Genomic DNA, 17062 nt, shown 5'->3' with positions numbered 1-17062 from the left:
GGGCAGAAGAGCAGGGAACACAAATGGGTGCACCGGGCGGCGGAGGAGAAGGTCCGGGCAAAAATGCGCGACTATCTGGAGGAGATCGATGTGAGAAGAGACAGGTAAGCAAACAAGTAGCTGATACCAGCGGCTGCCTTGCCATTTCCAACTTCACCATGTGCCCAGAGAGCCAGGCACCAGTGACAGGCGTTCAAACTCAGTAACTAGGTGCTGCTTAGGTGGCGTTTGGAGAATCCTTACCTGCCAAATGCAAGACGAAAATAGTAGTACAGCACTTTCATTGCTGGATTTTTAAAGAGAATTAAGAGTACCTTGGTGTAATCGCAGAATGGTTTGAGCTGGGAGGGACCTTAAAGCTCATCTCATTCCACCCCTGTGCCATGGGCAGGCACACCTTCCACTGGACCAGGTTGCTCCAAGCCCATCTGACATGGTCTTAAACACTTCCAGGGATGGGGAGCAGTATCAGAGAATCCAGGACAGTTTGGGTTGAAAGGAACCTTAAAGATGATCTGGTTCTAACCCACCTGCTACGGACATCCACAGCTTCTCTGGGTAACAGAGAGTCAGAAATTCTATTTTTGGGGTTTAACTGAGGATTTCATTGCAGTCTCATCAAGTTGATGTTTAGGACCTGCAAGTAACATTTTGCAGCACAGTCAGCTGAAAAAAATAAAAGTTTTTCACAAGTCTTTCAAAGATACTAAAGGTGAGGCATATTACTGCCCTGTAAGCAACAGAATTGTGCTGTGCTGGTCTTAGGAAAAAATCAGACAGTTTATTTTCTCAGTTACTATTTCATGTCAAGTTACTTTGGAGCCATGAAGGTCATCAGTTTGGTGTCCTGGTCTGATGTCTCCAGAGGAACTGTACATGGATTCCACAGAACACTGAGGTTGGAAGGAACCTCTTGAGATTATCTGGTCCACCCCCTGCTCGAACAGTCACCTAGAGTAGGTTGTCCAGGAGTGTGTGTCCATTTGGGTTTTGCTTATCTCCACACATGGAGATTCCACCACCTCTGGGCAACCTGTCCAGTATCTGAGCACTCTCACAGTTAAAAGGAAAAAAAAAAAAAAGGTGTATCTGAGCACCCTCACAGTTAAAAGGGAAAAAAAAAGGTGTTTTCTTGCGTTCATGTGGAATTCCACATGTTTTAATTCACGCCCACTGCCTCATGTCCTATCACTGGGCACTGCTGAGGAGAAGCTGCCTTTTCTGCATTCCCTCTCTTGAGGTATTTATGTATTATCATGTTGATAAGATCACCCTGAACGTTCTTCTTTCCAGGCTGAACTGTTCAAGCCCTCTCAGGAGAGGGAGAAAGATTCTCTTTTTAGGAGAAATTCTGCAGTCCTTCCACTGGGGCTCCCTTCTCCCTGCTGTGTGTTTCTGGTGCTGGGCAGCCCAGGATGGGACCCACACTCCGGGTTTGGTCTCAGCAGCTCAAAGAGGAAGGATCCCCCTCCCTGCTTGCACTGCTCCTCCTTTCGCAGCCCAAGCTGCCAGTGGCTTTCTTTGCCACAAGGGTGCATTGCTGGCTTGCACTCAGCTTGTCTGCCGGGACGCCCAGGTCCTTTTCTGCAGAGACGCTGTGGCATTTGGGCTGGGATTGGTAATTTCTGGATTCTGTAGCCCCGGGTTTCTTTCTCACTGCTAGGTTTAATAGAGAGGTGAACGATGGTGCGTTTCAAAATTACCAATTTGCTGTAATTTTCTCATGGAAGTCGCATAGAAAAGGGAGGGATCTCAGGGAAAGGTTTTTTCCCCCAGAGGGTGGTTGGCACTGAACAGGCTCCCCAGGGCAGTGGGCACAGCTCCAAGGCTGGCAGAGCTCAGGGAGAGTTTGGACAACGCTCTGAGGGACAGGGTGGGATTGTTGGGGTGCCCTGTGCAGGGCCAGGAGTTGGACTGATGATCCTTGTTGTGTCCCTTCCAACTCAGGAGATTCTGTGATTCTGTGCTGAAGGAAGACAATACTGCAAAATCAAATTGTTGTTATCTGGTGACAATTGTAGTCTGAAAACGAGAAGAATTTATTTAACGGGGGACTGAAGTTGTAAAGCAACAAAGTGGGTTTGTAGGATAAGGAGTTTAAACTGTGCCCGGGCAAAACCACTCATGTTGTGCTGTAAAATTCCCTCCATGGACACAACTGGAATGATCCCCGAGTTAAAATCTGACATTCCCTTCTTTGGCATTTGCAAGAAGTGTTGAAAGTACTCATTTTGTGTAATAACAAGTAAACTCAAACTTTATCCTTCAACAGAAGGATTGGTTTAGCCTTTATTTAAGTGTTTTCATTACAGGCTTCGTGAGCTTCTGGAGGAAGAGGACATTAAGTACTTTGCTGAGATGGACACACTTGCAGAAATGGAGGCACAGGACAAAGAAGCAAAGATGAAGGAACAAATAAAATTACTGAGAGAGAAGAGGGAAAGAGAAAGGCAGCAACAGGTGGCTGAGAAACGAGAGCAGCAATTCAGGTATTGCCATAAGAATATCTTATAAAAGAGAATTTGCCCGAAGTAAATATGAAGGGACAATTTAACAAGAACGTGGCAATAATAAATCGAGGAAGGAAAGACGAATGTGATTAAAACAAGGCAGAAGAAAATTAAAGCAGTTAATTCCTGCAAGTGTAGTGTCCTTCCTTGTCCCGTGTGAGCATCCCTGCACTTCCACCTGCCAAATCAGCTGTTCGTGTAATTCCTATTCCAGCTTTATACAATTGGAGTGAACAGGGTGCGTGGAAGGTTAATTTTGCCTAAATTGTGCTTACTAAGCTAACAGCAGAGTCGAAGATCCTTGAAAAGATCCTTGAAAAGATCCCTCTAAGTCAAAGATCCTTGAAAAGATTGTCCAAAAAACAAGTGGGTTTGTTTATTGCGTACTTTTCAAGAGTAGCAGCTGCAGTTCAGGTTTTAGTGTAGCCTGAAATTCTGTGCCAAGTCTTCCTGACCGAAGGCAGTAAGACTTGCAGGTGCTTAGTAGGCTCCGAGGCCTTGGCATGAAATCTGGCTTGTTCCATTCTTGGAAATCTGGTTTTCTGAGGAAGGGATGAAAGAAATAATAACGTTATTTAACTGCAGTCATTTGAAGTGTCTCTTCCCAGTCCCCCACAGTGCTGTGAAATCCACAACACCTGCTTCTCAGTGTGGAGAGGCTGGGGATAAAAGTCAACACTCGCTTTCACTTGTGCATAAACTCTAATTAACTAATTTCACAGGTAAATATCTCTTTAAATGTGGGGTTTATTGGCTGAGGCAGGGGTTAGGCAGTGTATGCACTTCTAGGTTCACATGGTGGCTTGAAAACATGGCCCTTGCCATTTACAGTTCCTGGTTTGTTCTGTACCGATCAGACAAAGGGGTTGAAACTCCCTTTTAAGATGGTTTAGGGGATGGTGCTGGAGTGTCTTTTATTTTGTCCTTGCAGCGTGTCTTACACACCAAGGAGATGGGATGTAGACACCTAAAGGTAGGTTGCTGAGTGTTGGTATCTTTGTGCTCACTGGGAATCTGAATTCCTGTTCTACTTAGATCTTCACAGAGATCGGGACAATTACAGGAACCTAATGTCACCCTCAAGGAGGTCTGTCCTAACCCTGTCAGTTGAACTGCACCCTAACCTCCACTGGCTGGGACTGAGTTCCCATTGATCAGAGTGGGAATTCAGCACATATGTAGATTGCTGTTTAGACATCTAATTTTAGGTATTTTAATTGCAAAATGAATACCACCCCCACTGGATTGCATCATTTGGTGTCAAATACTTGGATTTTCATGCTGCAGCTGCCTGTCTTAACATCTGAGGTCCTTTGTCTTCCCAGTACAACCCTGTGCATCTATGGTTCACTCAGTCTCAGGGAGTTATTTTATCCTATTATTATCATCCCTTTAACTTTCCCACTCTACTGTTGGATCTAAGCAATATTCATACCAAGCAGCATCCCATTAAAATTGCTGGAGCTTTACTGGTGGCGTTCTGCTGGCTGCAGTTTCTCAGAGGATTTGGAGGCAGTGAAATCATCTCTCTTCACAGCTGTTTCGAGTGGCAGTCTTGGGGTATCTTTGCAAATGGATCTTCACCCTACAGGGCACAGAGTCCTTCTCTTTGGCTGTCTAGATGTAATGGGAATACATTCCACAGTTAGTTCCTCTAGCTTTGTCCCTTTCTAGTCTTAAATTAAGGTCCCTATGAAAGAACAGAAATCAAATAAACACCAGCTAACAACAGTTCACTTTGTCTGTGACAGGTATCTCTCTTCATGTGTATATTCTTAGTTAAAGTCTTTTCTTCCCTGAAAGGAAGTCTCTGCTGTGGTGGTGGATTCTGATTAGATTAGTAACTTCTAATATCTCAACCTGCACGTATTTTTCTTTAGGTGGCCCCAGATCTGGTTCTCCTTGGCTGTTAGCTGTTACTCTTCCTCCTAAACCATCCTGGTCCAGGCAGAGATGTGGGAGCAGGCTTTGCTGCTCAGGATACCAACACTTACTGAAAATCCACAAACAGGAGTCTGTCATCTTGTCACAACCTGTCTTCTGGGGCAGTGGCCTCCAAACTTCTTTGGCTGAACAGCCCTAGCTGTAAAAAATTCTAGCAGTCCTGCCCAATATATTTACTTATTTATAAGTTAAATGCTTGTACTACTGTGCTGGTGTTCTGTGTACACTATAAAACATATGCAAAAATAGAATTCAAAAGAGGGTAGGGTAAAGAAGAAATAAACACCATTTTTTACTTTCTAATGTTATTTATTAGTGGTACAAAACATATTCTCTTCCTGCACGCCCCATTTTGGAGATCATTACTCTAGGGCGCACCCAGAGGAGCCCTGGGAAGCCAGTCCAGGAGCAGGTGGATGTACACGTGATTTTCTGTTCCCCTTTGCCTGTGAATTTACCTCTAGTTTGAATGTCTTTCTGAAAACTGATACAGACTTGTTTGTACTTCCTTTAACTCTAATCAAGGCGCTTCTCTCAAACCTGAGGTACAGGAGCACCTTTCCTCTCATACATTATTCCAGAGTCCCAAAAGGCAGCAACTGTAGCAGCCCTGTAGGCTGGTTTGGGGCTGTGGCCTGAGGGTACAGGTTTGTACAGGGTACAGTAGTGATGTTAGTCAGGAGGAGCCCTTTGTCTTGAGGTGACAGAGGGGACAGACCTTGGGCCACCAGAGTCCTGCTGGAATTCATTTTCACGGAGGGCTACACCTTGTGCGAGAAGACATCCAGCCAGTGCTAGCCTGAGGGCTTGTTCATCATTGGTAACTTTAAAGAAAGTTGCAACAGCTTAAAATTTGCATAAAGCACATATCACATCCTCTTTCTTGTGGTAACATCAGAAGCATCCATATGGGAATGTTGTTATCCCAGCAACTTCATACTGCAGCCATAAAATGAATAAATAACTGGTATGTGTGTGTGGGGGTTCTGTCTTTGGGAAGTAGCCACACACAGACACAGTTTTAATGTTAAGAAGCTTAGGATAGCAAAGTGAGGAGGAAAACCAGCCATCTGGGGGAGCAGATGTTTATAGGTTGCTGCAAAAGCTGCTTTGAAGGAATTATTTTGATGAAATCAAGCAATTACAGGGTTATTTTATATTAAAATTCTAGCAATGCTGAACGTAAATAATTAACTTCTCCTCCCCTCTGAGATTCAATTAATATCAGATTGTTTTATAATCAGAGAAAAGAATAACTAATTCTTTCCTCCTTCACTGCTGAGAGAACTTTTGAACCCATTGTGTTAAGGTAACACAGTTATTGCTAATGGTGTAAGATTTCACATCTGAATAATGGCATGTGTCCCTCACAGCATTTGAGAAATATATTTCTCATGAATACTAATTAGCACTGTAAACTTTAATGACCACTTACTGGTGCCCAGGAGATGGAAGATAGATTCCAGTGGTAGAACACATGAAAACCAGCAGTGCTGTAGTATGTTTGTTGACCTGTCCAGCCTGGCCTTGGACATTTCCAGGGATCCAGGGGCAGCCACAGCTTCTCTGGGAAACCTGAGCCAGGGCCTCACTACCCTCAGAGCCAGGAATTCCTTCCCAATATCCCATCTAAACCACTGGGAAGCCATTCCCTGTGTCCTGTCCCTCTATGCCTTGTCCCCAGTCCCTCTCCAGCTCTCCTGGAGCCCCTTTAGGCCCTGCAAGGGGCTCTCAGGTCTCCCTGGAGCCTTCTCTTCTCCAGGTGAACTCCCCCAGCTCTCCCAGCCTGGCTCCAGAGCAGAGGGGCTCCAGCCCTGGCAGCATCTCCGTGGCCTCCTCTGGACTCTCTCCAGCAGCTCCACGTCCCTGTGCTGTTGTTCCCAGGGCTGGGGCAGCTCTGCAGGGGGGTCTCACCTGAGGGAGCAGAGGGGCAGAATCCCCCCCTCCCCTGCTGCCTACGCTGTGGGATCAGCCCAGGGCACGGGGGTTTCTGGGCTGGGCCATGTCCAGCCTGTGCCCCACCAACACCCCCAGGACCTTCTCCCCAGGGCTCCTCTTAATCCATTCTCCACCCAGCCTGTGTTGATAGCTGGAATCACCCCCTCTTCCATCTTGTCCAGGTCCCTCTGGATGCCCTGTCCCTTCCCTCCAGGTTGTGACTGCACCACGCAGCTCGGTGTCATCGATCCCACTGTCCATGTCACCGACAGATGTGGAACAGTGTTGGACCCAATAGCAACCCCTGCTCCTTCATTATGGTACTCGTTCATCCTCTCCTTCTGAAGCTGAGCTAAGGATAGTTCCTCACTCAAGGAACAGTTTTGAGAGGATAAAAGCCCAGCTGTAGGGGAAGAGACCAACGTTTGGTGAGAGGTTGTGGCGTGTCTTAGGACTGGGACAGAAAAGTGCAAAATGTGGCAGGTTTTTTTCTTAGAGAGGCCTGGTGTTGATAAAAGGGGACTTGACGGATTTCTGTAGTTTCTTGTCAGTCAAGAGCAGTGAAGTGGTTAGAAATAACTTATGGAAATATATGTTTGTGCATGGTGCCCTTCACCTTTCAGCACAGGCTCTGTGGCATTGGGTGCTTTACAGATAGAAGATGAAGAGAGAGATGCCCTTGGCCCTAGAAAGTTACAGCTGAAATGTGAGGCAGCAAATGGTGAATGCCAACAGGGAGAAAATGTGGTGAGACCTCTGCTTCTTAGGCAATGGATTAATTCAGACTTTATTTCACTGCTGCAGTTATGAGAATTAAATAAATATGCTAATGTGGAGATTGGTAATAGCACGAGGTCATTGCCTGATGAAGATTTAATAGTTTTACTGCACAGGATTGTCACTAAACGTTGTATAGTATACTACTATTTCACACTGTGCAGGTAACTACTGCTGCCATGCAGGGGTTCAAGATTCAGGCAATGATACCTTCAGATGTCTGCCATGAATTCCTAAGTAGCTTTGCAATAATCTGTAGAAGATGGTTTCATTCAGCATGAAACTGTGAGATGTCTTTTTACTTCAGAGCATTCACGTGTGTCTATCACACATCCTAAGAGCTTACAGACCCTTCACACTTGTGGGTCTTCATCATTGTCTGCCAGTTTCACATTCTGACTTTATCGAAATCTGTATCTCGGTTGTAGAACAGAATTAAAATGCTTTGCAGATTGCTCAAATTAAATAATGTTTGATGGCATGTGTTGATCTCAATAGTGCTTTGTTTGCAAAAATAAAAGCAGAATCTGCAATTAGTTCAATCTTCAACAGAAGATAAATTACCTCTTTATATGCAACTCAGTTGCAGAGGGTAATTGAAAATTGAAAACTGCATTACTTGTTGACTTTCTAGCTTCTCCAGGCTTTTATTGCAACTTGTCTGAAATATCCCACAAAACTTCACTTAAAAAATTAATAGATTTCTAATGGTTCCTGTTCAACCGTGTAACCTACATTTCCATGCTTGCAGTATTTTCTGAATATGAATGAGCTTTCAGGTGACTTACAGACCTATTCTAAGTCTTCATTTGAATAAAAGAGCTACCCACATGTTTGAAGAAGCATAGTGTCCGTGTGTTTTATACGTAAAAGAAAAGGATATATACACAGAAACCTCCCACAACACATGTTCCAGCTACATGTATAATACACATTGTATGTATAATGTATGCATATATTGTGTCTTTAGAATCATAGAATATCCCAAGCTGGAAGGGACCCACAAGGTCCAACTCCTGGCCCTGCACAGGACACCCCAACAATCCTGCCCTGTCTCTGAGAGTGTAATCCAAACCCTCCTGGAGCTCTGGCAGCCTTGGGGCTGTGCCCACTGCCCTGGGGAGCCTGTTCAGTGCCAACCACCCTCTGGGGGAAGAACCTTTCCCTGAGATCCACCCTGAGCCTGCCCTGGCACAGCTCCAGCTGCTCCCTCAGGTCCTGTCACTGGTCGTGGGAGTGAAAAGATTGGTGCCTGCCTTTCCACTTCCCCTTCTGAGGAAGTTGGTGGAGGTTTTTTTTTTACAAATGCAAATTCTTCAACTCATTAATGTCAAAATCTCCATCAAATCAGGCTCCCTGTGGTTCCTTAGGCCTCACAAGCAGTGAGTGTCAGACCAGGTGCAGAGCTGGGCACCCTGAGTTGTAGTCCTCTGAGTAGTTACAAGCTGGGAACCTCCATCCATCACACACCTCCAGACTTGCTTATTGTTTTGAGACTTTTTAAAAAAAAAAAACTTTTGTGTTGCCTTTCAGGAACCGCTGCGACGAGTATCGCACACTGTGTGTGAGGAGGAACAAGAAGGAAACGAGTGACAGCCAGCTGGCCCAGCAGGCCCTGAAGCAGGAGCTGAAAAAGGAAGAGAAGATGGAGGAGAGGAGGCTGGAGGAGATCTGTGAGAAGGAACTGTGGGCTAAGGATCACCAAGAGGAGCTGGAGAAGCAGAAAGCGTTGGGGCGGATTCAGGAGATGCTGAACGTGCTCGATGCCCAGGTGGCCGAGCTCAGCGCCCGCAAAGTGGAGGAGGAGCAGCTGAAGAAAGAGGAGGCTGAATGGCTGGTAATTTCCATACCATTCTGTATTCAGGGTTGTGTATAAGGCCCTCCTAATGATAGGCTTACTAGACATTTAGACTAATCCATACCTTATTTGTATCTTCACTGATTCCATTAGTATCTGAGCCTGTCCTATTATGCTAAGCCTCTTTTCCAGAGCTGTGTCAAAGGCATTCCTGTTTACAGAGGGAAATATATCTTTTCAAACTTGGCACTGTAAAGGAATTTGGCCTTCAAAGCCTCTCAGAACTGTTGTGGGAAATGGAAACATCTTTAAGCTTTTGCCAGACATCTTTGCAGTTTTCTGATTTCCAGTTTCCTGCAGGATAGCTGGAGAATCTTGTTTCCCAGCTGCTATGTGTAACAGCAGATCCCAGACTACAATACATATGTTTAATCATCGTGGTAAGTGCAGTGGAAGGAAGCAGCACAGAGGGGAAGGTGAGCCAGGAGCTGAAGGTGGCAGCAGGGCAGGCAAGTAGTCTGCCCTCCTGTGCAGGAATCCCACGGCACCTGAAGGAAGGGAGCAGAGCAGCTCTGCTGACAGTAACTGGAGTCATCCAACAGTCCAGACTGCTTGGCAGGTCTGTAGTGACGGAGTCCAAGACGGAGCCAGCAAGTCAAGTCAGCAGGTGTGGATGAGGATCGACCTCGGGCAGAGGGGTACCTGCAGCACGGCTCACGTAGGCACCAAAGGCAAGAGGCTGAGCCCAGCTGCAGCTCCTCAGCCCTTTCTCACGTGCTCCCTGCCAGCACTGATGCCAGGCTGGTCGGGGCTGGCCAAGGGCACAGGCACCCAGGGCCTTGCAGGGAGGCTGCAGAGCCTGTTGGCGCACTCAGGACCCGGAGAAACATTTATGTGAAAAATCCCAACTGCTTGTGCTCCAGCAGACTGAATTTCAGAATCCATGTCCTTTTTTTATTTATTCTTATGTCTTCAAAAATTAGCAAGCGGCACCTAAGCTCTCTCACCTGTTAGACCTGGGCACTGTTGGGGGTCACATCATGGGAGTCATTTGGCTACTTTGGCCCAGCTGTTTGGCCAGTACCCTCTCTTTAGCTCATCCCTCTCCACAAGTCTGGCTGTAGTGGCTTTAGTGGGGCTTGCTAGTTTAGTATTCTGTGTTGACTTCGAGTTATGGGAGACTGTTTAGGTCTGACTCAGCCTTCATTTTGCAGCTATTTACATGTAGAGATTGAACAGGATACTTTTTGTCAGACACTGGAAGCTGATGTTGGCAAGATACATGTATTTCACTGCTTTTTAAAAATGAAGACAATAATAAATCTAAATCTCTGAAAATCCCATCTGTGAAATGGCAGAGGCCTTATTCCAATCTAGGTTGTAATTTTTGACTTATTTAAAAACATGCAGAATAGTTATTTTCTTGTAACAACTTCTAAGGCACTGCCAAACCTCCAAGGCAAAGAACACTGCTACTTAACTGGCCTTTTCAGAAAAATGCTATTAGAATAGAAGACTCTGTAGCGTCCCCTGAAGACAGCTGCCCTGGGCTCTGTCAGGGAGACACATTTCTGGTGAAGTGGTTTATTTTCTGGGAAAAAAAGCTTTTTTGAAAGGAGTGTTTCTGTATGGAAAATGGGATGTAATCTTTTCTCAGCAGAAGAGGGATATGGCAGATGGCCTCATTACAAGTTCCTCAGTGCAGAGCTGATAGCCCCTAATGACCAGGGGGTTTCATCTGGGTGAAGGACACACTGTGAACAGCTAAGTGTCTCTGTGATAAAGGTTTCTCCTGGTTTTTTTTGCAATGAAAACAGATTATTTAGTGAAGCAAAACTCACAGCTTCACCACAATAGATTGTATGTGTGCATCAGGATATCTCAGAGAGGATGACAAAACAGAAAAAGCCGTTTTTGCCTTAGCTTACATTACCTACATTAGCTGCCTTCCTCCTCCTCTGTCTTTCCTCTCCCTTAAAGAATTGTGATTCCTTGAGGAAGTGGTGGAATTCATGTTATCCTGGTGTAGTTTCCTGAGTTTCTGCCATAGCACTTTGGTCCTGGCTTGCAGATGGGTGCTTGGTTAACCAGTTCTTTGTATATTTGCAACGTTGTGTTACCCCAGTGTGTAAACTTTCATGGATCCCATCCTTGGCTACTCTCATACAGCTTCACTGACGTCAGAATTCTGCCTAAGACATGTGCCAACTTGCACAGCAGACTGCTGACTGTTTCCACTTGCTTTCCACCTTTACTGTTCAAAGCTTTTTGGATTACTTATTCTGTTGCTCTAATTATATGTATTGAGTTTCAAAGCTGCTTTACCAGCTTCTGAAAGTGAATTTGACAGTTCAGGCAGATACAGAGTCAGCTTTGGCTCTGAAACACTGTAAGAATCTGTGGGTGCTTTATGTCCAGCATAAAAAGGGGATGTTCCTTAGGGAGTGCAGCTTCTGCTTCCTTATGGGGAAAATTAGCCATGCTGTTCATGACAAGCCTGCTGATGCGTTTTAGAAGACTTATTCACATTACAAAAGAGACATTTAATTTAAAGACAGGTTGACAAAAGACTGTGTGCCTTCAAGATAGCTGAAGCATGATTTCTGAGAACTGTAAATAAGCTAATGATGGTCCAGTACTGTTTTATAACTATGTTTAAGTGCAGTTGTGCTTGTAGACTTATTGAAATGCAAGAAACCCGGAAATCACGCTTATATATTAGTTAATGATGCTACTCTGGATTTTTGTTGAGAACTAAATAATCCTGAATATACACATACCTGTTTGATCTTGAATACGCCTTTGCTATTTTTTCATTGTTTCTTTCTTATGAACTCAGTTTTACTGTACATTTTTCTGTTCCTTTCAATATAAAGTGGAGTGATTTCCACTAACTGCCCATCAGAACATAAGGATCCAATTACTGACGTGGTGCAACCTTATGTCCAGCAGAGGTGCATCCAGAGCAGACACAGGACAGACAACATGCACAGAAACAGGAGGGACCCACGACCCTGCTATTTGTTAGTGCTTATGCTGTGTGTGAAGACTTGGATGTAGATCACACACGTGCTGCAATGGTATTGATTTCCCTAAAGAGATGACTCTATCTATCTGCCTGAGACATTTGGAAAACATCAGGCACACCAGTGTTTTTATGTTGAAGTGCATGTGGTAATCACAGCGAAAAATCCTAAATTCTAACAAATTATACGCTAAAATGTTCATGCTCTAACACCTAGTGGATGACACTAGTTCTGTTGTTGTCAGCAAGAAGGGCTTTGCTCTTCAGTGCTCCACTGAAACCAACTCTAGCCGTCACTTAGCCTGAAGCTGTGCAGTGATTTTACCATCTGGCTGTTTCTACCCTTGTAGGAAGAAGAGCGGAACCTGGTCAGGCAAGAGAAAGAGGAGCTTGAGAGGAAGAGACGACACAAACAGAAGGAATGCAGGGAGATTTTGCTCAAAGCAGCCAAGGACAGGAGGGATCGTCTGAATGAGGAAAAACAAAGCCAGCTTGCCGAGGAGAAGATGATCTTGGAGCAAGATTTTCAGGACCCCCAGAGGGACCTTGAGGAGAAAACAAAAAAAAAAGTAAGGGTTTTCGTTGTGAAGTTGTGGGGCAGTACCTCATCTGGACTAGTTTTGAGGCCCTGTGAACTGCACAGAGTAACTGAGAACAGGCACAAGTCTTTTTCCCCGGACGAGCCGATTCTTTTGTTGCACAGCCTGTTTCCTCTCCTCCTGCCAGTGCTCTGCAGCTCTGCAGAAGCCCATTATCAGTTTGAACCACAACAAGCACTTAAAAGCATGCTTTGCAATCAGCAAGGCTACCAGGCTGGACAAAACCAGTGGGGCTCCCAGGAAATCCTGGAATTTTGTCCCTCCACGCTGATTTCATTATGTATAAATCATCTGAGCCTTTTCATCCTTATACTGCATGGATGTAATGGAGGTTGGAAGAATATTTTGTGTTTCATGGACCTGATTTAGTAAATGTTTTTAACTGCAGAAAAAAGTAAATATTTAACTTTTTCTAATTGAGTAATACTAAGAGACTGTTTTAAATATTTATATATATATATATGCAAACCCTCACGTTAGATTTCTTTGAGATGCCATGAAATGATGGATATGTCTGTCACTTCTTAAATTTTAAACAAATAGGTTGTCCAACTATAGGGTGCAAATGGATCTCAACGTAACTTTAGGATAGAGCAGGGAACCTGCATCCATTGCTCTGCTCAAGATGTTTGGAAGCTCACGTAGGTTGTATAAACTCGGTGTTAGACCTTGGTGCAGAATTAGAGGAGGTGATATTTACTATATTTATTAGATCCCACGGCTTCTAATGCAGGTGATGGTGAAGTAGCCTGGTCAGCTGTTCTGACCAGCTCTTTCCCATGGTGGGCTTTGGAATGGAGCTCTAGTCTCCCAGCTCCAGCACTGGCTGTGAAACCTCCTCTTCAGGTTTTGAAGGGATTTTTTGAACTAATTTACTCAGACCTGCAAATATCTGTATGTTTGCAGCAAGAGCTGCTTAAGGACCAGCTTACTTACCTGGCACACCTGGCTGAACAGCTGGAGAAGGACAAAGAGCAACAAGAAAAAGATGAGAAGATATTCAAGGAAGAGAATGATCAGGTTTGGGCCGAGAGGCTTGAGAAATTGAAACTAGAGAGGGAAGCTCGATTTCAGCTGTTGAGAGATGTCGTGAATACCAGACAACAGCAGATGAAGGAGAAGTGTAAGTGCTAACAGGGGTTGCTGCCTGTGCCCCAAACCTGAACAGGTCTGTCCAGCACCTGGCCCAGCATGCCCGGGCTGTATGGTTGAGTGGACAACAGTGTGACCGTCCCCAAACCTGCCTCCCAAACTTTGCTCCTACCGGCATTCCTTACGCTGATTTCCCACTGTTGTCACCAGAGCAAAGCCTAGTAAAGTAAGGGTTGCAGGAGCAAGCAGTCATTATTATTAATTATATTATTATGAAGTTCTGAATGTGAAAACTTTCAGATGAAGGACAAATAAGCTGAGAATGCACTTGCTGTTGTTTGTGTGCCTCTGTAGAAGTAATAAAACTCAGGCTTCCTCTTTAGGCTACTTGGCCTGAATGTTGTCTTCAAGCTTGGCAGAGTTATTATCTTCTAAAAGTACTTTGGGTTTTGTTTTTCAGTGCAGAAAAAGGCAGACAAGCAATTAGAAATTGCTGAAGAGAGGAAGCTATTAGCTGAAACATTCAGAGAATACAAACGTTTGGAAGAACTAAAACGTGCAAGGTATTTTTCTTTTATGCCATCGGTTCCTTTCATTGCAGATCACTCCTTTGAACTTCTGAGTAAGCTAATTCTCGTTTTCTGATAACTCTAAGAGCACTGGGTGGGCTTTCTTCTGTTCAGAGGGGCTCTCCCACCGTGCAGCTTATCAGTTCCAAACTGCTTAATACAAGACCTGTAATATTGCAGTTGGTATTAAACCACTAATTCTGATCTCAGCATGCAAATAATGGTACATACCCTTGTTTTGGTCTTTTTGGATCATCATGTGACTTACATGAATTGCGTTTATTAAAGACATCCCCTCATACTCTGAGGTGTTGTTACAAGTAACAGAGGTTTGGGGAGGAGGTTTGATGCAAGGTTGGTTTGTTCTTTACCCAGGAGAGCTAGTGTGTTCAGGCTTATTGCTAAACTCCACCCACACGCATCCCTAAAACAGCCATGTAGTCAGACACCAAAATACCACACCAGGGCTGTGTAATGTAACCCAGCTGCACGGGGCTCTCCGTGCCTCACAGTTCCTCTGGACGAGGGCATCCTTGCACGCAGTAGCTGAAATGTTCCTCTGGGTGTCATGCAAAGCCTTGGGCAAAGGGCCTTATCTCTCTTAATTCCCCTTTTGTACTCCTGCTTGTCCCCATTTGTCTGTGGGACTGTAACCCAGCAGCTCCTTCCCGAGCTTCTGTTGTGCCCTCCGATGGCTTTGTTGGGAGCAATCTCCTGGTTGCGGCAGAAATGTCGCCCTTCTGAAGGAAACACGCTGGGCTCCAGCTGGGATGTGCTCCACTTGGCCAGGACGGCGTTCAGCAGTGTCAGGAAGGGTTTGTGCCTCAGCTCTTGTTGAGTTTCTGCACAAGTCCTGACTAGTGGCATTTTAAGTGCCTGTGTGGCTCGTGCTCCAGAAGGGCCTGAGCACGTAAGACTTCCGCTGCTTCTCCAGAGGGTAGTGAAAGCAATACAGGAGTCCTGAGGAGGGATGGAGGAGTGATTCCTTGTGACAGCCATTTCCAGGAACATCAGTGCAGCGGGAGCCTGGGCCCTGCGGGCAGGGACTTGTTCTCCTCAGCAGAGGAGTGGGCAGGGGGGTCAGGCTGCTCAGCCAGGAGAGGACTGAGACCCAACACTGGTTGCAAGGAGCTGTTCCTGCTCTCGTGCTCGTCAAGTACCAGTTTTTTTACTCTGCTTTCTAAGATACAACAGAACGCAATTAATTATGCGAAGAACATAAGGTCAGCACGTGGCATTTGCTTAACAGTGGTAGTTATTCTTAACACCTAAAACGAGTCTTGAATGGTTCTTTAGGCTAAACATGAATGCTAACATATATAACAATAACAACAACAACAACAATAATATCATCATCGTGGCTAGGCTTTGCGAACAAAGATTGGATGATGATGATGATAATAATAATAATAATGATAATAACAACAATAACAATGTTTATTCTTTTTACCCACCCTTCTTAAATGACCTGTTCATTTGGCATTTCCAGAAAAATACAGAAAGCCAATGAATACCGGGATCAGCTCACGAGTCAGATTTCCTACCGACAGCATCTCCGTGAGGAAGAGGAAAAGGAGAGGAAACGGGAATATGAGGCAGGTCTGGAAGCACAGAGAGAGTATGAAGAAAAGGTGCAGTTCATTCTGTCAGCACCCCGGGACTCCATACTAAAAACCCACCCGATGAGAAAAGCACTGATGTCTGACTCTTAGGGGCATCACTCACTGTGGTATTTTAGCTCACTCAGTTGCCTTTAAGAACATTTTCTAAGGGTGTTTATGCCTGATTAGGGTTGGCAGAACTCTCTCCACTCTGATACTCAAAACATTTAATTGGAATTTATAAGAAATCTACTACTCTAAACTTTATTTTTCCCCTGTGGATTTTTTTTTTTTTTGAGAAAACAATTGATCCAATTCAAAATGTTTGACATTTTAATTCAAGAAAACTGTATGTTCTCTGCAGTATAATAGCATATTATTATGACACATAAGACACACCGACATTCTTTAAAATCTGCACAAAGGAAATTTGTGGAAGACTTTCAGCAAACTTTTATTAAAATGCCTTTCAAACTGAAAATATTTGCAGAATCTTTTTTTTATATATATATATTTAGATTAAAAAGTACTTGGTGACTCATCTTAATTGCAGTTGTTAAATATAAAACTATGAATCTGTTTTACTGTGGGATGGACAGTAAAGAGCTGATATTCTTTTGCATAAACTCTGATGGCTGTTGGATGATCTGTGGAACACCAGAGCCCAAAGCTAGTCTGTGAGTCCTCTGCTTGAGCACAATTAATTGTGCAGAGCTGAAGTTATTGTTTTCTAGTTATTTTCTATCATTTTCACGGCAAGTCTGCCCCTCTGGGCTCCTTGGATTGTCACCAGCACCACGGTCTGAACACACGGAATTGGGGGCCAAAAGAAATGCAACAAAAGAAATGGTTGGATGTGAGCAGGGAAGGGTTTTGGCAGTGGGGAGCAGGGACACCTCCTCTCTGCCTTCTCAGGTCCCCATGTCAAAGGGCAGATCGCCCTGTGTGCAGAGGAGCAGTGGGTGACATGAGGAGGATGGGTGGGAGCAATCCATCTTCTCCCCATGCCTCTGCCCTCAACCAGCTCCTTCCTGTGTATTCAATTAGTTTTCCCTCGGTCCTTTTCAGAGGAGGGAGGTGAAGAATCCATTTAAAACCTCATATCCTTTCTTGCTCATAGCCTTTGCGGCATCTGTAAATGTTTTATATTATTTCTTTCATTTTTCCCTTTGTGTCTTTGCTGCTGCTTATCAGCAGCTGTTTCTCTCT

At 44.7% G+C, this 17062-nt stretch overlaps 1 protein-coding gene across 1 annotated transcript; it reads left to right on the top strand.

Annotated features, from left to right (window-relative positions):
• The first annotated feature begins 7 nt into the window (after positions 1-7).
• Positions 8-16294, top strand: LOC126652466 (cilia- and flagella-associated protein 53-like). The gene is made up of 7 exons (XM_050339219.1): positions 8-104; positions 2313-2489; positions 8703-9006; positions 12343-12561; positions 13498-13714; positions 14144-14246; positions 15742-16294. The coding sequence occupies exons 1-7, from the start codon at positions 64-66 to the stop codon at positions 15962-15964; spliced, it is 1284 nt and encodes a 427-aa protein (XP_050195176.1). The 5' UTR covers positions 8-63; the 3' UTR covers positions 15965-16294.
• Positions 16295-17062: the final 768 nt, after the last annotated feature.

The sequence above is a fragment of the Myiozetetes cayanensis genome, unplaced genomic scaffold (genome assembly GCF_022539395.1).
Source record: "Myiozetetes cayanensis isolate MyiCay16 unplaced genomic scaffold, myiCay2020 scf884, whole genome shotgun sequence".
NCBI classification, from domain to species: Eukaryota; Metazoa; Chordata; class Aves; order Passeriformes; family Tyrannidae; genus Myiozetetes; species Myiozetetes cayanensis.
This window is presented reverse-complemented; position numbering and strand designations above follow the sequence as displayed.